The sequence below is a fragment of the Myotis yumanensis genome, unplaced genomic scaffold, assembly GCF_028538775.1.
Source record: "Myotis yumanensis isolate MYYU_CA2020_CCGP unplaced genomic scaffold, mMyoYum1.0.hap1 SCAF_1, whole genome shotgun sequence".
NCBI lineage: Eukaryota > Metazoa > Chordata > Mammalia > Chiroptera > Vespertilionidae > Myotis > Myotis yumanensis.
Window position 1 is genome coordinate 142,298,458 of NW_027223752.1, and position 25,253 is coordinate 142,323,710.

Sequence of the window (25,253 nt, forward strand, 5' to 3'; positions counted from 1 at the left end):
CTGAGGCTATGTTTTGTATTTATTTTTTTCTTTTTATTACAGAGAGGGAGGGAAAGAGAGAGAAAGAAGCATCAATGTGAGAGAGAAACATCAATCAGTTGCCTCCCGTAGGAGCCTCCACTGGAGATCGAACCTGCAACTTAGGTATGTGGCCTGATGGGGAATCAAACTGCAACCTTTTGGTGTACATGATGTTCCATCCATTTGGGCCAACAAGCCAGGGCCTTTCTTTTTTTGGTTGTGCTACATAGATATTTTCTATTGTGTCATAGTGATTCACTTTTCCCCCCTATATATTTTTGAACAATATTTTATTAGTTGCCTGGGGATTAAAACAATCTAGATTGGATTAAAACCAATTTAATTGCAATAGTTTATGGAAACATTTGTCCAGCATAGCTCCATTCTTCCCATCTTTATGCTGTTACTGCCACAGATTACATCTTTACATATTGAGTACTACTCAATACTGAATGCTAATTTTGATTTTTAGAAATCATAATAACTAATTATAATGATAATGATTAGTTATTGATACTTATAATTTCTCTTTATTGACATTCTCTATATCAATAGAGAGAGGGATTTTATATCTAAGACCATTATTTCCTCTGTGTTATCTCAACTAAGGCGTATTTCTGTCATAGATGAACACACCTTTTCCTTTCTAAAATTTTTGACATTTTAACCTTTTTTTAAAAAAATATATTTTATTGATTTTTTACAGAGAGGAAGGGAGAGAGATAGAGAGTTAGAAACATCAATGAGAGCGAAACATCGACCAGCTGCCTCCTGCACACTCCCCACTGGGGATGTGCCCACAACCAAGGTGCATGCCCTTGACTGGAATCGAGCCTGGGACCCTTGAGTCCGCAGGCTGATGCTCTATCCACTGAGCCAAACCGGTTAGGGCTGACATTTTAACCTTTGCTTCAGGTCTTGGACCTTGTCATGGTGATCCATTCCTGCAGCCTGATATTTTGGAAAATGTTCTTAAGAACTGTTATTATTTCACTGCTAAAATACTCAATATTTTTAGTTCCTTTGAGCCAGTTTATTACTCTGTAGCATGCAATGGGATTTATGTTTCTCCTGCTCACAATCATACCCATTAATCACTTAGAACTTGGAAATGGAGGAAACACAAGACTGCCTGTTACTAGTTGAAGAAAGCAAGACTGAAAATTTTACCTTCTCTTTCCTGAGGATCAAAGTTGGTGGAATTCACTGCCAAAGTTATTGGATTTAGCCTCAAGACTTGATTCATGTTTTTTGTTGCTTTTATGTTTTATATACTTTCTTTTTTTGGTCATCAATCTTGGTTATGTTGGATTTTACTTCAACACCTACTCAGCAAATAAGAAAAAATAATTTTGAAAGCCCTTTAACATTAACATTTATAATTATAAATGAAATCATGCTGTTTATGTTCTTTGTAATTTTAATAATTAACACTTTGTCACAACTTTATTTTAAGTATATTTTGAAGATATTCTATGCACTTGCTTTTAGGGAGGTAGGTTTGAAATAGGAATTTATGAATCATATAAACAAACAAGTGAATATATTAGAGACTAATAGCAAATACATGATGGTGATGATATATGCGTGATTTGATTTACTATGTTCCTTCAAGGAGTAAGAGGTGTGAGGAGAGAACATTTGTTACAGTTTTTTGTTGTTGTCAGCTTCACAAGTGTCTTCTTGATGTTTAGAGCCAGTAGTAGGAGGGGTGTCAGGTGAGGGAATGGGCATGTGGGAAAAGGTTATGCTGCCAAGGATCTGCTTCTTTCTTTTATAATCATAGATTTGATGACTAAAGTCTTATGGAAAGCAAGAAATTCTATACTCATACTATAGAGAATAAGGTAAAATTACAAGTGCATTTAAAATATGTCTGTTATTATCACCAAGTTGAAATTAAAGGTAGAAAGCAAGAAATTGCTATTGGATGCATTTTGAACACTTTCTTCTTTTTTTTTGTCCATGGAAGGAAAGCTTATTACCAGTATAAATGTTAAAGGAACTCAAGCTGTTTCTGAATTTAAAACTTTACTTTACATGATAACCTAAAGATTAACCTTTATTTAATTTCTGACAAAATACAGAATTTACAGTGTCATAGCACATAACAGATGTCAGAGTTTATATTTATAAAATATCCTACTTATTTAAATAATTTATTTTATTGACAATGCTACTCTTATTACTTATTAGCATAATGTAGCAAATCTGATTTTTGACCAAACTTTAAAAAATAAACATGATTAATTTAAGTAATTTTCTTGACAAATGAAAGCAATTTTTCCTATATATTTATGAATTTTTTTAGTAGCTGAATATTTATAAACAATAATTTAGGGCTTGTTGAATACTATTATCATTTGCATTGCTAATAATATTATTGAAACTTAAAGCAATATTTTAATATGGCTCTTTAGGCTTATTTAATTAATCACTTGCTTAACATTTGCTTTACCTGCTGAATATGAAGTAGGAACAAACTGATAGTCCACTTGTATCACTGTGATACCGTCATCTAAATTATGTTATGTAATAACTAGAGGCCCAATGCACGAAATTCATGCAAGAGTAGGCCTTCCTTCCCCCGGCTGCCAGCACCAGCTTCCCTCTGGCACCCTGGACTGGGGCTTCCCTCCAGCCACTGGCCGGCACCCAGGACCCAGGCTTCCCTGGCAGGACATCCAGTCTAATTGGCATATTACGGTTTTATTATTATAGATTCCAGGGAGTACATTCTGTTATTGCTGGAATTTCAATTATGCATCAGACTATATCTATAAGTAATCATTAATGTCATTGCTTTCTGCTTAATTAGAGTACAATTTGGGAAAAGGTCTAGAGAAAAAGAGGTATTTAAAGTTTCATAATGTTACTATTGATTACTAATGATGTGACAATTAAATTTGATTTCTAACTTAGCTTTAAAATACCACTAAATAACTAGGGTAGACATATCATCATAACATCATCAACATAATTTTTTCATTCTTTTTGACAAATAGTGGCACACACAGAAAATAATGGTTCTCAGATTATATACTACAGCCTTGTCAAGTATTACAGGAAATCTATGAAAGTCCAGAGAATGTTATTATTTATGTATGTATTTATTTATTTTTGTTTATCCTTACCTGAGAATACTTTTTCCATTTTCTTTTTTTAAGGGAGAGGTAGAGATAGAGAGAGAGAAACATTGATGTGAGAGAGACACATCGATTGGTTGCCTCCTGCACACACTCCAACGGGCAACCGAGGCATGTGCCCTTGATTAGACTCAAACTCGTGACCCTTTAATCCACAGACCAACACTCTGACCACTAGCTAGGACTACATTTATTTTATAGGCATTTAAACAGTAGCTGGCACAGTCTGTACTGCAGCATAGAAGAGAGTATCAGGGCTCAGTATTGTTTCCATAATCCTGGAAAAAGCTGGGACATTTGATCAAATCCTTTCTGGAGAGAATCACAGCAAACAATGATCTCTTTTGAATTCCTCATTGAATTGCTTATTTTGGAGAGCACTGCTAACATAATGTTTTCTCTGGATACCATCTTTGCAGAATTATAACTTTCTGCATTATATAAGCTAAATTGGGTTGTGGACTGCAGGCCATAATAGAGCTATAGGGAATATAATCCCAATTAGTTATTTCAGTGGGGAATATAATGAATATAAAAATATCAGTCAGATCATTTGCAAAAGCAAATGATATAGTTAAATGTTTAATTCTTTGAGCAAAAATATATTGATCCAATGTAGATATAAGCCTGAATTACTGCCTGGTGTATTAACTAAGCTTACCAGTGATTACCCTAAATCTAAATGCTGACTCTTGTTTCTAATAGCCCACTTTCTCTCACTGGTCTCCAAAGCGGACTCTCCTTCAAACTTAAGAAGCCGAGTTTTTCTTCCGATGAATAATCTGCATGCTTGTCAGGTATTTGAAAATGGACAGCACTTTAAAACTTTTTACACTTGAGAACTTCTTTATTATAATTGTTTGAATATTAATTATTTTTTTCACAGATTACATTTTATTACTTCTCCAGCCATATGAGTGGCAGATTAACAGCTGGCCTTCAAACTACATGTTGGGGTCCTATTCAACCTTTATGGCAAAACATAGCTGGGCCCCAAAATCAGTGGGAGAGAAAGGCCATCAGAATTCAGTGCTCCCAGAAGTTTCAGGTATGTTTGTTATATTTTCTAGCTATTTTTGAAAGAAAGATGATAAGATTCAATTTTTTTAAAAAAGAACTTCCTTTAAAAATATCTTTTTATTGATAATTAGAGAGTACTAGGTAAATTAAAAGTGGAATGACTAACTGTCCCATTTGGCATAGGACTGAGGGATTTGACAGGACTTTTAAGAGTTGAGACCAAATAGTTCCAGGAAATTGGGTTGGGCAGTCACCCCCAAAAGACACTTAAAAAAGGCTTTAAGTTTATCTATCAAAACTGGAGTTGATAAATATTAAGATATATTGATATATCAGTAAAATATAACCTTCTAATTTTCTTCTTAAATTCTTGAATCCTCCTCGTTTTTTTTTTCTTTATTTCTCTTACTATTCCAATGTCCTATTTCTTTTCATTTATTCTTAAGGCTCATTTCCCTTTCAGACTTTTCTCATGCTTTTGAGAGAACAGGGTTATGTTCGGTAATGAGGAAATAGACTTTTTAATTAAATACTAATTCCAAATGCTGCTGACATGAAATAATTGTCATATTCATTTCATGGTTAAACTCAAATTATTCAATACAGCCTTTATTTTCCAAAATAATTTTGAGAAATAAAGTCAAAGCAAACCTTTAAAATACAGACTTATTTATACAACCTAATATAACTTATGTATGGTGGAAATTATAATCTAATAATTATTACAAGGCTTCTTGGAAAAGTATTGCATATTTTAACATTTGGGACAGCCAAGCAAAATTTTCCAGTTAAAAGAGGATCTTAAAGCATTTTATTCTGAATTAATTTGCTTTTTAAACCTGATTTGTGAGCCAATTTAGCCCAAGTGGGTTTCCTTTATCATCTTTATTAAGATAGTGTAATATAGTCAATTTTATAATTTTGTTAAAGAGTGCAAAATCATTTGATATGTGATGAATTTAGCATTTGCTTAAATATAGTACTTGAATTGGATTTAATTTTAAGTTCAGCTATTTTGAATGGCTAAGAGGAAAGGCAGGAGAATGAGCAGGGTCACTATTATAAAAATTAAATTATAAGATATAAGACTGGCATATTTTTTTAATTGAGCTGTCATAAAATCACAGTATTTTGGAATTTTCAGGCTTTTGTAAACTAAATGTGTATTCGAAGAAATTAAAAGAAAAGCACTTAGTAGATGGTTAAATGACACCTGGATAGATAAAACTTAAATGGAATTGTATGGTTAGAAACACAGTTCTGTCATTTTGAGCCTTTGCATTCAATTTAAATGATATATCAGTGTGTTGGGAGGTTATCTTAAGCCATTAGGCATTAGGTATTTAAATGATTGATTCACTTATTTAACAAAGACTTATTTGGGGCACTAAGGATGCTGTAGGTGGGATTCAGGGAATGTTCCCAGCTCCATATTAATGGGAAAAGAGTTTTTCCCAAGCTCTATTGAAATAGAATTGACATGTGAAATTATGTACAATTAAGGGTACAAAGTGATGATTTGATACAGGTATATATTGTGAAATGATTATCAAAATAAAGCTAGTTAACCCACCCATCACTTCACATAATTATAGGTTGTTTTTGTTGTTGTTGTGTGCTGAAAACATTTAAAATCTACTCTCTTGCCCTGGCTAGTGTGGCTCAGTTGGTTGGGCCCTGCCTCATGCACCCAAGGGTTGCCATTATAATTTCTGGTCAGGACACTTGCCCAGGTTGCAGGCTCAGTCCCCAGTAGGGGGTGTGCAAGAGTCAGACAATTGATATTTTTGCTTTCACATCATTGTTTCTCTCTTCTCTCTTCCTCTTTGTTTAAAAATCAATTAAAAATATTTTAAAAATTAAAAAAATCTACTCTCTTACCAACTTTCAAGTTCATATTATAGTACTATTAGCTATATTCACCATGCTGCATGTTAGATACCCAGAACTTATTCATCTTGTAATTGGAAGTTAGTATCTTTTGACTAACATTTCCCTCATACAACAGCCCTTGGCAACTACCATTCTGCTCTTTTTAAAAGTTATTATTATTAATTGAATTTATTGGAGTGACATTAGTTCACAAAATCATACAGGTTTTAAGTGCACAACTCAATAAAACATCATCTGTACATTGCATTGTGCACCCATCGCCCAAAGCAAGGTCTCTTTCCATCCCCACTTCTCTACTCTTTGTTTTCTATGAGTTTGGATTGTTTAGATTATACATGTAAGTGAGATTATATATAATATTTGTCTTTCTTTGTCTTATTTGTGAAATAAGTGACTTATTTCACTTAGCATAATACCATTTAGATCCATCCATATTGTCATAAATGGTAGGATTTCCCTTTTTTTCTGAATTATTTCTTTGTATGTACACGCGACATTTTCTTTATTCATTTATCCATCCACAGATACTTGAGTTGTTTCCATGTCCTAGTTGATTATGAGTAATGCCGCAGATAGGGGAGTATAGCTATCTCTTTGAGACAGTTATTTCATTTCCATTGAATATATACCCAGAAGTGGGATTGCTGGATCATATGGTAGTTCTATTTTTAATTTTTTGAAGAAGCTCTATACTGTTTTCCATGGTGGCTGGACCAATTTACATTCCCACCAACAGTGCATAAAGGTTTCCCTTTCTCCACATCCTCTCCACTCTAACATGTGTGAAGTATATTTTGGTTTTGATTGCATTCTTCTAATAATCAGTGATGCTGAGCACCTTTTCATGTTAGCAATTTGTACAAATGTTTACTCAGGTGCTCTGCCCATATTGTTTATTTTCTATTGAATTGTATGAGTGCCTTACATATATTGGATATTAACCCCTTACTGATATATTGTCATCAAAGAGAAAACTTTTGACAGGCTTGGGAATGAGACATAATGTGTTCCTGGATTTGGTGTGTGGAATGAGAATCCAGACACCAATAATGTATCTAATTTGTTGTGGCTATTGAAGTGCTAGAAATTTCTAGTTTATTTCTTACACTTCTCTTCTTACTCCCTTATGCCTCTTTGTCTTTTCTCAGTAACAACAAAAGCAATAATACAGAGCCAAGAGTGCTTTTGAGGGGATTGAGTCACATTGACTAGATGCTGCAGGATGAACCTGCTGAAGTTCTTCTGTCTGCATGCTTGTATAAACTTTAATGACTGACATGGGAATCTTGTTTATATATAAATTTTATCAGTGTTTACACATCTTTTCCATCTTTCAAACAGAGTTGATGGTAAAAAAGTCTTGAACTATCTTTTTATGTCAAACTGTCTCTCTTTAGGTCAGGTTTTTTACTGGTAGAGCAACTCATTTGGATGTTGGGCAGAGCTGGAACCTGTTGGTTTTGTAGGTTAGACCTTTTATTTTTTTATTATATTTTTAAAAATATATTTTATTGATTTTTTACAGAGAGGAAGGGAAAGGGATAGAGAGCCAGAAACATCGATGAGAGAGAAACATTGATCAGCTGCCTCCTGCACACCTCCTACTGAGGATGTGCCCGCAACCAAAGTACATGCCCTTGACCGGAATCGAACCCAGGACCCTTCAGTCCACAGGCCAATGCTCTAGCCACTGAGCCAAACCGGTTAGGGCTAGGTTAGACCTTTTAAAATACCTTCCTTGTTTTTTTCAGCTGTCCATTCCCAAAGGGCACATTGTGTGGGCTGATGATTAAATATGTTTAGTAGCTAAATATAAAACTTAAAATTCCCAAATTTATCATCTCCAGTGTAGCTGAGGCAGCAGGGTTATTCATTTGAGTGCTTTAAAATGCAACAGTGGCTGCATCCAAAGCAGACGCATGTGCAGTGTATTAATTTGTTTCCCCAAATACTTTGTTGCTGATATGAAAACAGTGCTGCTACCTTATAGGCTTTGTAAAAATTAGGAAATAATATGACTCTGTTGGGACCTTTGGCTACATCAATCTTTCAGGTTGCAGGTATGCCTTAATTCTCTCCTGTCAGCAAGTGAGCAGATGTTCATTTGCTTCTGTTTGGCTGGGCCACAGAGATGTGCTGTGCTTGTAATACTGACTGTCACCATCCAGTAGCTCATTCCTGAAAAGCTATAGTGAGAGGCTTATTGGAGGGCATTTGTAATCAGTATCTCCAGACAGTGTCTGCTGCCTCATCAATTTACAAGCCTCTGAGAATTATTCTGTTTTTCACAATTTCCCCGCCATGCTGCCTTCTGGTCATTTTAAAGCCATCCATGCTTCCTTTAGAAATATATGAATAGGAGATTTTAGACCCACCTGGACCTTGGCTCAGCATGAGTTTCTGAGAAACCCTCTGGTCTCTGAGGGCTTTTTCACCTTCATCTGTAAAGTACTGGGTCCATCCCTTCAGAAAATTGAAGCATGCTCATTTTTGAGAGACTACTGCTACATAAACAAAGAGTGGTGTTTATGCATTTAGTCAACAAAGACGGCTGCATTTCAGTAAGTCATGAAGATGTTTAAGGAATAATAACAACCACCAATTTATTGAGCACTTGCTATGTGTAAGGCACTGTGTTTAGTCCTTCGTGTATATTGTGTTATTTTTTTTTATATATATTTTATTGATTTTTTACAGAGAGGAAGGGAGAGAGATAGAGAGTTAGAAACATCGATGAGAGAGAAACATCGATCAGCCGCCTCCTGCACATCTCCTACTGGGGATGTGCTCGCAACCCAGGTACATGCCCTTGACCGGAATCGAACCTGGGACCCTTCAGTCCGCAGGCCGACGCTCTATCCACTGAGCCAAACCGGTTTCGGCTATATTGTCTTATTGACTCTTCACAGCAGTCCTCTGCAGTAAACCTGTAATGTACACTGTTATTCAGTGAGGATTAGGAGCTTTAGACAGTGGAATAACTCCAGGAAGATTAGTTTGATTTCAGATATCAATCATGTAGTCACTGAGCCATGATAATTTTTGTCATGTGAAAGCAATATGAGGATTTATAAGATAGAAAAAACATCCAACCCCCAGATTTGGTCAGATCTGTTGCATGAATATCTGTTGCATTAGATATTCTTTTGTCTGCAGTGCCGGGTGAAACGATATTATTATGCATTGTATGATGCAGTTTAACCACAATCACATTTTTCAAAATTGCAGACATAAGCAAGTAATTGTACTACTGTCCTAAAATGTTCACGGAAGCAAAGAATAAAACCGTCATAACATAAAGGAGAAATTTAGTCCCCAATTCAAGTGAAACCTTCCTTTATTACCCGCTACACTCTTTTTTGTTTTGAAGGGAACCCGTGTATTGGTGTTATGGATAGAAAGGAATGAATACTATGTTGCTAAATATATCACTGACAATGGTTTTCAAGTTGAATGTTTGAATTCTTAAGCTAAATGAGCAGTCAGTGCCTAAATTTTACTAGTAAAAAGATATGGAAGCTTTTTTTTTTAAGTCTCACCTGAGGAGTGAGTATATTTTTCCCATTGATTTTTAGAGAGAGTGGAGTGGGTAGGGGGAGAGAAAGAAAGAGAAAGAAAGAGAAACATCGACATGAGAGAGGCACATTGATTGGTTGCTTCCTGCTCTAGCCCAACCAGGTCCAGAGATTGAACCTGCAACCGAGGTATATGAAACAAACCCATGACCCTTCAGTGTGCTGGCTGTTGCTCTAACCACTGAACAAAATCAGCCATGGCTGGAAGCATTTTTAATATGCTATTAGTTACTTCTCATTTCTTTGATATTCCATTTAGAAATGCCAAAGAATTTTCAGCAGCTTCCTATTCGGAAACGTTAGATTTAAAAAAAAAAATATATATATATATATATATATATATATATATATATATATATATATATAATTGATTTTTTACAGAGAGGAAGGGAGAGAGATAGAGAGTTAGAAACATCGATCAGCTGCCTCCTGCAAACCTCCTACTGGGGATGTGCCCGCAACCAAGGTACATGCCCTTGACCGGAATCGAACCTAGGACCTTTCAGTCCACAGGCCGACGCTCTATCCACTGAGCCATACCGGTTACAGCCAGAAACAGTAGATTTTATAAAAATAGACAAAAAATAAGTTATTCATACAAATCAATATGAATTGTTATCTTAATGTTAAAAATTCTACTCTCAAAATTTTCAAAATTATAATCTAAGTCATTTTACCTTTTAATTCAAGAATATTTACTATCTGAACACATGATGGGGACAGAATTAATCATCTTTCCTGTTTACTTTGGAAATAATATTAAATGTATACTACTAATTAAGAAAATTCTAATATAATAAATATCATTATAAGAGTTTCTGTTCATGAAGTTACTTGTATAATCCAAGTTAGGTTCACATGCATTCACCTGCTGTCAAAGTTTTATGTATTTTTTTAAAATATGTTTTTAGTGATTTCAGAGAGGAAGGGAGAGGGAGAAAAAGATAGAAACATCAATGATGAGAGAGAATCATTGATTGGCTGCCTCCTGCATGTCCCCTACTAGAGATCAAGCCTGCAACCAGGCGTGTGCCCTTGATGGGAATCGAATCTGGGACCCTGCAGTCTGCAGGCTGATGCTCTATCCACTGAGCTAAACCTGCTAGGGCCTGTCAAAGTTTATTTAAAATTTAAATCAAGTAGCTCAAGTGCTGACCCCTTCACTCTCTTCAAAGGCCATCTTCTCTTAAAATGTTAGGGCTGAAAGGAATTTGTCTCATGTTTACTATTGGATAAGAGCAGGACAAACTTGACTTTCCTGATGCTGCCAACTCCTAACTCCATTATCTATGTTGTAATCTGCTTTGATTTTGCCACTTTTTAACTTTTATTATTTCCCCTAACACAGTTAAAACGAGGAGGATGTTTTGGGAAAAATATCCTTTGCCCAAGTTTTGAAGAAAACAAGGAATGTTAAACACCACTTCCCTAAGAAATACAACTATTATACCCCAACACAGCCTCTGTTCACAGGACCTGGCTTTTTAAATCATCTTGGGATTCCACTTTCTTATATGTTTCAACCCACCCTTCTTTTTGGGATCTCAACCAAAATCCCTGGAAAATCTTTTTGTTGGAATATATGTAACTAGATGATCTAGTTATGCCTGATGGATCTTGTGTTTTGTGGCTACTGAGAGCCATTAGTAAATTCCCCTACACTTAGAGAAATAGAAAAACATTTCCTCTTGTTGGATCAGTGCACTTAAATGGTAACCAATTTTCATACTAACTTTTCTTCAGTTATACGAAGTTAACAATAATTTAGTAATATCAATAAGTATGTTATATGTGTTACAAACTCTGATGAGGAGAGGGTTGAAGGTAAGGTAATTTAAATTTAATTTACTTTATTAGATCATGTGTGAAGATAGAGGATTAGAAATAGGCATGGAAAGAAGAGAGGGTTTCATAGGTCTTGATTGATTGGACATGGGACTGAAGGAGAAAGTAGTTCCAAAGGTCAATTTGAAGTTTTGAGCATCTTCGGGTACTGTTACCAGATAAGAGAGGGGCTCATCTCCCCCAGTTGCTAGTAGAAGTGGGATTCTTGGAATAAGCATTTCTGGAAGCCCCCATAGGAGGATGAGATATTGTAGAAAGTTTTATTTACTTGGAACTACACCCTGGGTTTTTGAAGTCCCATTTTCCTTAGTACAGTCATAAAAGAAATAGAGCTCTACTGGGGTTTCAATAGAGCTCAAATCAGAGCCAGAGTCTTCTTTCCATGTGGGAGCCATGTCTAATCCAGCATCAGGATAGCTTAGCTTGTGTTTCCTGCTGCAGATCATTGGTACATTGCACATGGGATCTGCCTGGTTCTGGGCTGTATGGGAGAATGCAAGGAAGCAGAAGCAAAAGAGCCCAAGGAGTCACGAGTCACATGCCAAGAGTAACAATAGAGAGCAACAAGAGAGAGAATTCCTTGGTTAAGGGAGATTATGCATTCCCACATTTTCATGGGCTTGCAGTAGCTACACTCATTCTGGCCAACCATCTCTGTCCTCAGGTGTGATTGACAAGCAACTGTCTTCCTTATGTCACCCCAAATTTACTGGGCATGTGTTTATGTTCCCTGGGGAGTGCAAAGTTGCAGCTTCCTGGTGAAACTGCCCAAATGACATGCTATAATTTCTGGCTTTCCCTTTTTCCTTTCCTATCTATCTATTAAAGAGGGAATATGCAAATTGACCATCACACCATCACAAAGATGGCTGCACCCACAGTGGAGGCTGAGTTCCCATAACGAGCCTTAACAAGGAATCAGCAGGGACCTGAGGTTGCATGGCGATGGGCCGGGGCAGGAGATCTGAGGCTGTGCCCCCCACCCGGTGTGGCTTGATGGGAGACCTCAGGCCATGCTGCCCACCCTGGCCCCGGGCTGAGGGACCTCAGGCCATGACCCCCACCCCAGCGCCAGGCCAGGGGACCTGAGGGTGCAGTGGGGGACCTGAGGCTGCACCCCTCACCTGCTGGGGTTTGACAGAGGAGCTGAGGCTGCATCCCCCACCCTGCAAGGCTTGATGTGGGCCCTGAGGCTGCACCCCTCACCCAGCGGGGCTTGACCGGGGACCTGAGGCTGCCGGGCCAGGGGACCTGAGGCTAGGCCCCCCACCTGGTGGGGCTTTACCAGGGTGGAGCCAGCTGGGTTTGGATCTCGCCCAATGGGGGCGGGGCCAGCTGGGTCTGGGTCTCACGTGATTTTGAGGCACCATGGGTGGGCAGGACTTGACTCTGGGTTCCATGGCACACCCCAGACTCTGACAGGAGGAAGATTGTCATATACATTTTACTAATTTTCTTTCATCTCTGACATTTCTATTATAGAGAAAGAGCAAATAGCAATATTAAAATATTTCCTCTAATTAATCCCCTTTTAATGTGCATGAATTTCATGCACCGGGCCACTAGTTATTAATAAGTAGCTAATTACAATGATATCAGTACCATTGTCAGAGAGTGAAGGTCAGGTGACAGGTCCAGTTCAAAGGGAAAGAACATTATGAATTAGAACGGACTTAACACTGTCTGAGTGAAAATACACAGCAGACTGTGGAGATGTGGGAAGAGAGCCCAGGAGAGAAGTTGATATTTGTGATGTAAATTTGTGTTTCATCAACCTGGGTGACAGTTGAAATCCTGAGGATGAATGGGTTTGGGGAAAGAGTGCGGAGAAAAATAGAAGAGCCTGATGATTAGTTAATACCTATTTCTACTTATCTCTTTTAATATGCTACTATAGGTGTGTGTAAGCTTAGCTCAGCAATGACTGGGGAATGTATCTATATGAAAAGGCTTTCAAGAAGAATGAAATGTTAATCTTCAGAGAATAGATTTTTTTTCTGTAAACACAGTATTCATATAATAGCTTAAATATTTTAATAAATCTATGTTATAATAGTTATTTAAATACTAACTATGTATTAAGTGACGCTGTCCATATAATAACTCATTTATCCTTGTAAATGCTTTATCACATAGGTAATAGCCTCGTTTTTGTCAATACCCTTTTACAAAGGAAAAACCGAGGCACAGACATCTTGAGTAACTTCTCCAAGGTCAGGTTGCTATTCAGTGGTGTAGCGGGTACCTGAACCCAAGTAGTCTGCTTCCAAATATACACTTTTATCACTCTTCTCTACTGCCTTCATATAAAACCATCCCTACACAACAATCTTTGATAGATTGGTCCTGCTTTTAAGTAGTCACACGGTTATTCTGTTTTATGTGAAGAAAAGTTGACTTTTTTAGGGCTACTTATTGACAAGTTGCTCAATAGGTTATGGATATTTCTCTTCATATTTTTAACAGACTTGCAGATAGTGTCTGGTTTGATATAAATGTATCAGTGCACCATGTTGTACAGGAACATAGGAGAATGCAGCACACTAAATGATCTGCTGGGGTTGACTGCATGCAGACCTGTTGTTAAGCTCAAAAGCAGTGCTGACTCTTTAAAATAATAAAATGTTTATATTATAAACAAGGCCTAACAGTGAACACAAATTTAATGTATCCATGAATTAAGCCTAAAATGTCAATGGTATTTTTAGTAAGGGTGGGATAATACTCTTTACCAACACACCTACTTTCTTTTGATTTAAGTAATTAAGAGACTGCAGAGTAGTTTTTTTCTAAGTTTTTCAGATTAATTATACCTAAATATTTTCTCTTGGTGCAGACGTGGGCTAGCTGCACATCACAATATAATTTTCAGTTATTGTAACAGTAAGTCACTGAACAACCATTTCTGGTCAATGTCTCAAGCTATGTTTAGATCATGGCAGAAAATGTGGAGGATAGCACAAGGACATCCAAGGCAAGACTGTGAGTAAAATTCAGAAAACCAGAGGTGAAAATGTGGTAAAGTTGTGAAATGCCAAGAATAGAGTTCAAGATGGAGCATGGATACAAAAACTGATAAATACTAAGTACTATGAACACATGGGAACCAAACACAGAGGACGATTATAGGGCAGAAGCCAGGTGAATATTGTATCATTTCACAAATATCTTACCTAACCTATGCTAGACATGTGAGACACAGAAACGACTGTACTTTTTCCAGTCCTTTCGCATTTATGCTTTGATCCCTTTCCACTTGGAATTGGCATGGTCACCCAAGTGCTTCTAGGAAGTGATGTTTCTTATTTGTAGGCTCTCTACCTTAAGATTGTGAGATAGTGATGTTCTTTGCTTTGTATTTTTGTTTATTGCTTTTGTGTTTTTGGGCAGGTTTGTTTTCCTTTAAGCTTTGCAAATAATTTTATTTTATTTCATGTAGGTTGTTTTTCAAGGTCAACTGATTTCAACTCATGAACAGGATGAAGTCATAGCTATTGATGATATATCTTTCAGTTCAGGCTGCTTGCCTGCAAATGGTAAGAACTTTTTATCATTTTGATCCTCATTGTGTAAAACAAATTCAGTGCAATCCAAACTTTGTAATGACTTTGATCTGCTCTTTATTTTTGCCTGATGTTTTAGAGTGTCCTGTTTTCCATTGTGTAATAAATTGTCTAACAATGACTAGATCTATGCCAGAAGTGAATATAGGCTATTCTTCACTGACTCTGATGCTATAAAGAGTTGAAGGGGATAATTTACTTTCAGATTTGAGACCTTGTAGCAGTGTTTACACTGGCTAGTTAAATCTTACCAAGAGAACTCTGTCCTTTCTAGGAAAATGAGAGAAAACTGACCTCCACAGACTTGAAATTGAGTTCTTGCAGAGTTGATGTGATTATTACATTGAGAGACACAAATGGAGACATTAGTTATAATTTATTTTCTATTTAAACTGAGATAGCTACATTGATAAACTACATATATCAGATCTAAAAATGATTCATATTGGTCCCTTATATTAATTGAATAGTATTCAATTCCCCATTCACATTGTTATCAATAGAAAAGATCAATGTTAAAATTTAATTTGGTTAGGTAAAATGAATGTAGTCTAATAATCAAGCAAGAATTATATATATATATATATATATATATATATATATATATATATGATAGTTGACAGATTTTTTCCTTTCTAAATTTTTTCTTACTCTAGTATGATTTATCAGAATAAAGATAGTTACTTTTTAGAGAGGATTCCAAGTTCTAATTTGGTGTAAAGATATGGTAATTGTAGTAAATATTTCAAGAATAGAAAGGATGGATCGAGAGAAACCAAGGAATCTTGATAAATGGTGTCTGTATTGTGCTTGGGTTTTAAACAGCACTCCTACTTATAGGATAAGAGCCTACAAATATGTAGCACCCAGAACAAGATAGGGATTTATAGGAATTGTTGACACTGGAACACATAAAGGTCTCTTTCATCTTTGCATTTTTTGTAGTCAGCATATCTTAGCTAAGAAATCACTATATAATAAGTTGAATATAGATAAATTGAAATGGAGAATTTCAAGGGAACAGAATATAACTCACTCATTTCTAGAAGTAAATAATTGAAGTATAAACTTCAATGCCTTTTTACTAAATGAAGATAACATTTTTAGCTTTATCAGAAGGAATGCAATATATCAGGATAGAACACATGGTTAACTTCAGGGAAAGCAAACTCTAGTGACTACTCTGCTATTTAAATCTCCCCTAATATGCCTTTCTCTGTTACCCAGCATGGTATTCCTGGGTCCAGAGCACAGTCAGCTTATGCTTGAGTTTTAATGAGACTTCTGGCTCTAGACCTTGATCACTTCATCAGTGTTTTGATATATCTCAGCTTCATAGTTTCTACAGAAATTGGAGTCCACCAAAGTGATCCCTAACTAGTTCTAATCATTGGCCATTCTAGCTAATCACTCTCAAAGGTGAATAAGGCAATAAAATCAGCTATTGGTTGGACTTTCTGAACTGTTAGGAATTTAGAAATGACCTTCTGTCATTGAAATTATTTCCATTACAAATTTACACAGGAGCATGCTGGGGTTGTGTTTTGGAATTGAGATCACCTGCAATAGGACTCTACTATTATCTTAAGCATGAACTTTTTCCTTGGGAACCAAAGCCATTTCCCTAATTACCCATGATACATATTCTGGGTCAAAGGCCAATGTAAATGAATCACAATAAATTACAAAAGACAAATACCAGATCTTTTAGTAAGCACTCAGAGGAGCTCTATAGAATTATTATAGAAGTAAAAAAAGCAATAGCAGTAGAAATAAGAGCATCAGAAAGTTAGACATTAAAGGAAAAGTTGTGGTCCTATAGAAAAATATTGCAGCCTACATTTCTACAATAATAGTTCTAGATAATGTTACCATAGTGTTTTTGAGATGGTGTGAAAATAAAGTTCACAAAAGTTGAGGCATGTGTTTTAAAGATAACTATTGTCTAGACCTTTCACATGGATATTAAATTGATACAAAACTATTAGATTCAGGGCCAAAGAAGGGAACTAAAAAAAAAATTAAAGAAATTAATTTTAGGCCTTGTGTTTTATGGGGCATTGGAAAAGGATGTCAGCCCTTGGGAAAGGTACAATGGAAGTGATCTTACAGAAAAAGCTAGTATTCAGGTAAGTTCACATCGTGTGTTCTTTAAAAGTAAGTGAAGAAAGTTTTGTATTTTGTTTCTCAGAGTGAGCAGTGAAGGGAAAACAGTGCTAGGAGTATTAATAATGGAGAAATAGATAAAGCATGATGGGATAGGATTGGCATTTGGATAGAATTGCATTTTGTAAATGGCAGGAATGTGAGAGATGGTAAAATTATGCAACATTAAATTTCCAAATGAGGCTCTCCAGTCAAGTCCAGGCACTATCATTATAGACTAAATTTAGGTAATCATCAGAATGACATGGAGGAGTGATTGATTCTGGGCTTCACTGCAGACCTGCTAGAGGGGAATCACTGAGGATGGGGCCTGTATTTTAAATAATGTTCTCAGGACATTTTTTGTGAAGCTAGCCAATCTCAGTTTTAAGAATAGAACTGGTATTTGGGATGCTATTTTTATGTTGATTATTATACTTGACAATGACTGCACTGGGTCAGAGCTAGCTATCTAGAATCAGAGGTTTCTGTCTCATGCAGTCCTGGTGATTATGGTCAGGATAGGGGAGCATCAAAGACGTTAGGCAAAGTCAATGCAACATGTTTTGTATATCTCCATCAGAAAATCCTACTCCAGTGGAGGGTAGAGTTAAGAATGTATTTGGATGCAAGAAAACAGAAATGTTCTCTTAGGTGACTTAAGAAAATAGAGGAGATAGGTAGTTATGGTATAGTTTCTTCAATACACCACATTAGATACTATTTAGTACTAATTATTAAAGTCAGGGAATAAGGAATTTCCTTGGTATTTGCCTGATGCTTGTCATTTGATGGTCCCAAATGACTGTTGAGGCTCTGTACATCTCATAGGACAGGAAGAAGGAAGAAATGGGAAAAGTCCATGTTTTTGACCATGTCATTGGCTAGACAATTTTCATGGACTTCCATCCTCCAGCACTGTGAGAAAATAAATATCTGTTGTTTAAATCATATGTTCAAACCGTCCAGTATATGGAACTTTGTTGTGGCAGCCCAAGTAAACTAAGATGTCTACTCATCATGATAAATAATATGTTGATATAATATATTAAAAATCAAAATTAATGAAAAAATCAATATCAATGATGAACAAAATATAAAATTATTGAATAAAGACAGGATAGTATTATTGAAATTTTCAGGCTCTGATTTGGATTGGTCATGCACTACTGGAGCCACAAAACAAAACTTAAGAATTTTAAAACAATTGAAATCATATAAAATATACCCTCTGACCAAAATGAAATTAAATTATAAATCTGAGAAATCCACAATTATTTGGAAAATAAATTATACACACTTAAATAAAACATACTTCAAAATAGCCAAGTATTTTGAAGTGAATTAAAATGAAAGTATAACACTAAAATTTGTGTAATACAACTAATGCAGTGCTTAGAGGGAAATTAATAGGTATAAAGTTTTTATTAGGAAAGAAGAAAGATCCCAAAGCAGTAATTTATCCACATAAATCAAGTAAAAAAGAACATGTTAAAGCCAAGTCACTTAATAATGGAATTTAAAATGGGAAATAATAGAGAAAATTCTTAAAACGAAAAGTTGGTTCTTTGAAAAGGTAAATAAAATTGGCAAAATTCTAATCTGATCAAGGAAAAAAGAAAGCAGACACACATTAACAATATCAGGAATGAAATAGGGGCTAACATTAAAGACTCTACAGATATTAAAAAGAATAATAATGAAGGAATATAACAAGTAACTCTCTGAACATAAATTAAACAATTTATATGAAATGGGCAAATTCTTTGAAGGTCACAAGCAACCAAAGTCACTGAAGAAGAAATTGATAATCTGAATAATTTTATATTCATTAAATAAATAAGAATCATAGTGAAAATCTTCTGTTAAAGAGAACTCCAGGACCATATGGTTGTAGTGGAAAATTGTATTGAATATTTAGGGGAGAAATAACACCAGTTTTATACTTTCTATTCCAGAAAATAGAAGTGAACACTTGTCATCTTATTCTGTAAGAGTGGCTTTACCCTAATCCCCAATCTAGACAAAAATATTGTAAGAATACTAAACACCAACATTTCTATCACAAAAAAATCTTTACTAAAATATTAGCAAATGGAACCCAGTAACATATAAAAAAGATAACGCACCACAATCATTGGGAAATGCAAGGCTGGTTCAATGTTTGTCAAGCAATCACTGTAATTCACCATGTTGACAGACTAAAGAAAATAAGCACGTGATGACCTCAGTAGATTCATAAAAGCATTTGACAGCATTCAACATACTGTCATGATTAAAAACCTCAGCAAAGTATGAACATTTTTAATGGAATGAAGGGCATGTACAAAAACTCAACAGCTAACATCATACATAATGATGAAAGGATGAATGCTTTATCCCTAAAACTGAGAACTGAGCAATGATGTCCATTCTTAACACTTCTTTTCAACAGGAAGTCGTAGCCAATGCAATAAGGCAAGACACATAAGTAAGGCATGCAAGTGGAGCAGAAGGAATTAATCTATTCAGATTTGCAAATAACACAATTGTCTATAACAATATATATTAGAATTTATGTTTTAAAAAGCTTCTGAAACTAGTAAATGAGTTTATCACAGTAGTAGGATACAAGGTCGATATAAAATCAATATTGTATTTCTATAGTATGGCAATGAATAATTAGAACTCTGTTAGAAAAATGGTGCTATTTGTAATATAAGCAAAGTAAAGTCTTACATATAAATCTAACAAAATATATGCTGGATCAGTTTATTGAAAACTCCCAAACATTGGTGAATGACATCAAAGAAGACCTGATTGAATAAGTAGAATTTAATGAATTTGCAGATAATGGCTCTCTGTTTGGTAAAATTCATAAAAGTAAATACCAAAAAGTATGAATATTACCTACCATATGTAAATTAAAAGGACTTTTTAAAAGTAACTTTTTAATTTTAATTTTTTAAAAATTTCTCTTTATTGTTGAAAGTTTTACAGCTGTCCTTCCTTTTCCACCCCAGTGACCCCCTCCTCCCTACTCCTACTCCTTCCCCAGGTCTTTTAAAGTTAGAAAAATTCTGATGGTGAGATTGTATTACATAGATTTAGTGTAGTGTTATCTTTAGAGGGAAAAAAACATAAGTTTATTATTTTATTATATGTACTTTTTACTATTGAAATGTCAATGATCTTCTTCATAAAAATGTCAGGTATAGGTATTTTAATGGTTTCTGAACATTTTGCAAGGTGGACAATAACACTAAATTCTTTTTATAATATTAAAGAAATATTTTAGACTATTTTCACACCTTCAAATAGCATCATTGTTAATGACTGGTTTTCTCAACACATAAACATTCACTGTACATTTATTGAATAGGAGGATCTCTGTAAACTGCCATAGTAGCAAGTATGAGGAAAAAAAATCAAGGTGACTGTGACTAAATAAGAAAGTGCTTAATTACTGCTTCTTTAATAACATTAATCCTTGAATAAAGGTTTATTATAATTTTTATAAAGATTGAATGCTGTGGCCCATACTCAGAATATTTTGAAGATTCTGTGAACATTTTTAGATTGGTCTGCTGGGACTTTGCCTTTGTCAAATATATAAATACCTCAAATATACAAATCATCTCTTAATGAGAATCTGAATGATGCATGTTTTATCCAGTACAGTTAAATAACTAAGAACCTAAGTACCTTTTTCATCTTATTAACTTCTAGCTACCCTTTAAGATCTAATAACTGTTCACTGAAATCCATTACTAATTCCTAATTTAAGAAAATTGACAAAGAGATTGTCTAAAGCCCCTGGAATCAAAAGTGAATGTCGATGATAACTTTTACTGTAGTGGCCTTGAGAATTCCTTCTCTACCATCCGAGTCTGGCCAGTTTCACATAACCTGCTTGTACAAGATTAGATTTGAAGGATGACAGGCTCTAGAGATGTGGCCTCATTGGTATAGAGACCTTAAAATGTTTGGCAAAGCTTCATCCTACTGATCATGTGTCATTAATGGAGAATTAAAAAACACACAAAATAATTTTCTACAACTACATTGTGGTGCATGTTAGCATAAGAGAGAAAGAGTGTGAGGAGGGAGATAAAATGATTACCATAAATACAAATAATTGACATTTTAAATAGTTCTGAGCTCTGGATAAATGTGCTAAATAAAAAATGCTGTCTACGATATTAAGTGAATTACAACTTACACCCCTATGCCATTGTTTTTATGGTTGTAAATTCTAGTTTTGGAGCCAAAGGTAACAAAAGTGGTTGACATTGATTAAATATATTTACTATCAATAGGTACAAGCTAGATTCTTAATTCTTGCAATTTATACTTGCCTGTTTTGCCATTTTTGTTTACAGTACCTTTGTTGTTGTTTTTTTGTCTTGTATAAATAGTGAAAAACTAGAGATAATATACAACATTTAATTAAACTATAGCCAATATTTAATTATGTAGCTGTAAGGGGGAGATGATTTGTAGCTATTGTACAAAACTACAGAAATTATAGTTTTGTTTCATGGTAATTGTTATTGTGCCATGTTAGCTTCATTTATTGCACACACTCCCTTAATTGCATATGCAGTTTTATTTTTAGTGGCTCTTCCATTCAGGAGGCTTAGAACATTAATCATTTGTAAGCTTTCATTATGAAAAACCAGATTATGGATGTTATTCGAAAATCATTTTCATAACCAATTGCTTCAATTTTATTTCAAATAGAAATGAAAATAATTTATATAGAATATATGGCATTTAAAAATTTTTGTCAAATTTTTCTTAAGTCATTTATTTATCCATTCACTAATTAAGTATATAATGAGCACTTATGTTGTGCCAAAGAAGTTTTCTAAACACTGGGGAGACAGCAGCAGAAATAACAAACAAACAGTAATTCCTGCATCCATGGAACTTAAATTTTAGTCAGAGGGAGAAAGATAATAAGCAAATAAGCAAATAAACAAAAAAAATATATTTTATGTCAAGTGGTGATATGTGCTATGGGGAACAATAATACAGAAAACCAAGATAAGAAGTGCTACAAGTGAGGGTGAGATGAAGTTTTCAAGTAGTCAGGCATGGTTACATGGAGATCATAGTTATTGTGCAGAATAGCCAAGTTGTTGAGTGAGCAAGCGATGTGTGTACTGGAAGTACCATAAATGCAGAGTTTCTCGTGGTTTATATGAGGATGATCATGGTAAAGACTTTTGTGCTTACTTTATGAAGGCTAGGAAGCCAGGGAAGGGTTTTGAGCAGAGGAGACATGATCTGACTCACATATTGGGAGAAAGGCAGAAACAAGGAGGCGAAAGTTATTATTATAATCCAGAAAGAATGCTGTTACCTTCAACAGTAGTAGTGGAGGTGGTAGGATACAGTCATATTCTTAGTGTGCTTTCTAAACAAAGCAAAGATATGCTGATGGATGGTATTTGTACAGTAAGAGAGACGGGGATGACTCCACATTTCGTGCCTGATTTATAAGGGTGGAGTTGTCATGAACTACAATGGCAAAGAATGTGGGAGGAGAAAGTTTGGGGAGAGAAAATGAGAACTTTAGTTTTGGAAATATTTCTATTGAGATGCTTGTTAGTTAGCCAGGTGAGGGAGCCAAGTCATCAGGTTGATATTTATATTGGAGTCTAGTAAAAGGTCTGGGCATAAGATATAATTTTATGAGTCACTTGAACTTAGGAAAAATTTTAAAGGTGTGACACTAGGTGATACCAACAAGAACATGACTGTAGAGAAGAGATCTAAGGACTGAGCTCTAATGCTACTTTGTGTAACCTTGAGGAGGCACAGGAAAACAAAAAAGGAGTCTGAGAATGAACAGCTAGTAATTTAAGAGGAAAACCAGGAGAAAATTTATGTATTAGAATCTAGGGAAGAAGGAGGGTGATCAACTAGGCCCAATACTATTATATGTCAGGTATGTTGGGGAGGGAAAATTAAATACTAGATTTAGCAATATAGAGGTCAACCTTTACATATGCAGTTCCTGTGGAGTAGTGGGGTAAAAAAAGAAGGAATAAAGTTCTGATACATGTTACAACAAGAACGAACCTTTAAAACATTAAATGTTAAGTTGAAGTCAAACACAAAAGGTCAATATTGTATGATTCCATTTACTAGTATGTGGAATGTACTGGGTAAATCCATATAGACAGAAAGCAAATTGCTGGTTGCTAGAGGTTTGTGGGATGAGGGAGGAGAGAATGGGGAGTGACTGTTCATGGTTATGCGTGTTGTTGTTTTTTTGTATAATGAAAATGTTTTGGAATTAGCTACTGATGATGATGGTAGAACATTGTAAATGCACTAACAGCCATTGAATTGTATACTTACAAATGGTTAAAATGAATTTAATGTTATGTGAATCTTACCTCAATAAAAAGATATTTGACAAAAACCTTATTGGAATGGGTTCAAGAATAAATGAGGGGGGACAAATGGGTGTGGAATCAGTGAGAATATGAAAAACTTAGAAAAGTTAGCTGGAGGGGGTTGTAGAGTAAGTAGGTTTCCTTAGGATGGGTGAAATTTTGGCCACTTAGTGTACGGAAGCTATTTCCAAGAGGACATGCTAGTGTAAAGGAGAAGAGGAAATTGCTGGAATGATTTCTTAGATAGGCAAGAAGAGATGCATTTTCTATATGAATGAATGAAAGGAGTGGGCTTAGAGTGGAGCATGACTAATTGACCCACATTACAGGAGGAAAGGCATGTGGACAGCTGTGTAGGTAGATTGGTGGCGGCACTTATTAGGTTTTCTTCTGATTTTTCCTATGAAATGTGAAGCAAGATGATTAGCTGAGAATGATGAGGTGGAATGCAGGATGATTAACTGAAATGAAAGAGGAGGTGGAAATTTAAGGAGGGGTAAAGGTCTTTGAATAGTTTCTAGGAATAAAGGAAAAAGAAAGATTTAGAAAAATGTAGTATGGCATTGCCATGATGCAATGAAATGAGTAGTCATGGATATGTAATTTTAATCATCATGATTGTGGGCCTCTCTTCACTCAAGTTCTGCTGCACAGATGTAAATGGAGGAGGTGGTGGGTTTTGTAGATCCAAGCCTATCCATAGTGATGCTATCAACTAGGAGTGCATGGGTCACTGACCTGGGCCCTTACTACTTGGCAGCCCCTGCAGACATTTCCCTGCCTGGAGCCAAAGTTGTGACTGGACCAGCCCTTGCGGTGGTTGTTTTTAAGATTGCAAGATGCACCTTAGCAGCAACCATCAAGGAGGTTTGACAAAACAAGCTTCATTATTCATAGGTCCTGGAGGATCATTTGGGGCCATACATTTAGGTCATAGTGGGAGAGAGAGAGAGAGAGAGCGAGCGAGTGCGTGCGCTGGCCAGGGTTTCTGCCTTTATTGGTACCAAGGGTGGGGGACCTAGAGTTTTGTGGGTCCACTCTTTATTGGTGAATTTAAAAAATAACAGCAGGGAAAGGAAAAGCAGGGTCATTCCAACAGTCCCTTCTAGGTCAACCAAGGCTTTCTAAAAGGGGAACTTCATAGGTTGGGGCTGGCTGGTTCTTTATCTAGTTGTGTAGCTGGCCATGTGTTTATTCCAGCGGATGTCTTTGAAATGGGTGCCTCAGCAATCAACAGCTTAATGTTAGGCACTTACACGACAATGAAAAAGCTAACTATCCATTACTTGCACTATGTGGAGAATTGTACTTTTCAGTTTTTGCTCTAAGAGTATGGGGAAGCATGAGAAGAGCCAGGATGACTGGCTGTCTAACATCTGTAAGAAAGGAAGAGAGAACATGAGAGAGGAAGAAAGGAATTGATAAGATTGTAGGACCATTAGCTGGTAGGGCCAGGTGCTGTCAAAACATTGTTGCGGTTGAGATATGAGAGGGAGTGAACTGGAACAATGGGGATGAAGGTTGTGGAGTGAGTCACTTGTAATTAAGATCAAGGAAATGTTATTAGTAATGAAATCCTCCGAGGATTGGTGGTAGAGGTCTATTTTCATCAGGGTTCTCCTTCACAATCACCAATAAGAAGAAATCAAGAAATGA

General features: G+C 35.6%; 1 protein-coding gene across 1 annotated transcript in view; it reads left to right on the forward strand.

Moving 5' to 3' along the window:
• Window positions 1-25,253, forward strand: part of MALRD1 (MAM and LDL receptor class A domain containing 1) — a 597,781-nt gene that overhangs the window by 46,677 nt on the left and 525,851 nt on the right. Inside the window, exons 4-6 of the mRNA XM_070426883.1 lie at window positions 3,873-3,964; window positions 4,054-4,215; window positions 14,940-15,036. Coding sequence (XP_070282984.1) covers window positions 3,873-3,964; window positions 4,054-4,215; window positions 14,940-15,036 — 351 coding nt within the window. The remainder of the gene's footprint in view (window positions 1-3,872; window positions 3,965-4,053; window positions 4,216-14,939; window positions 15,037-25,253) is intronic.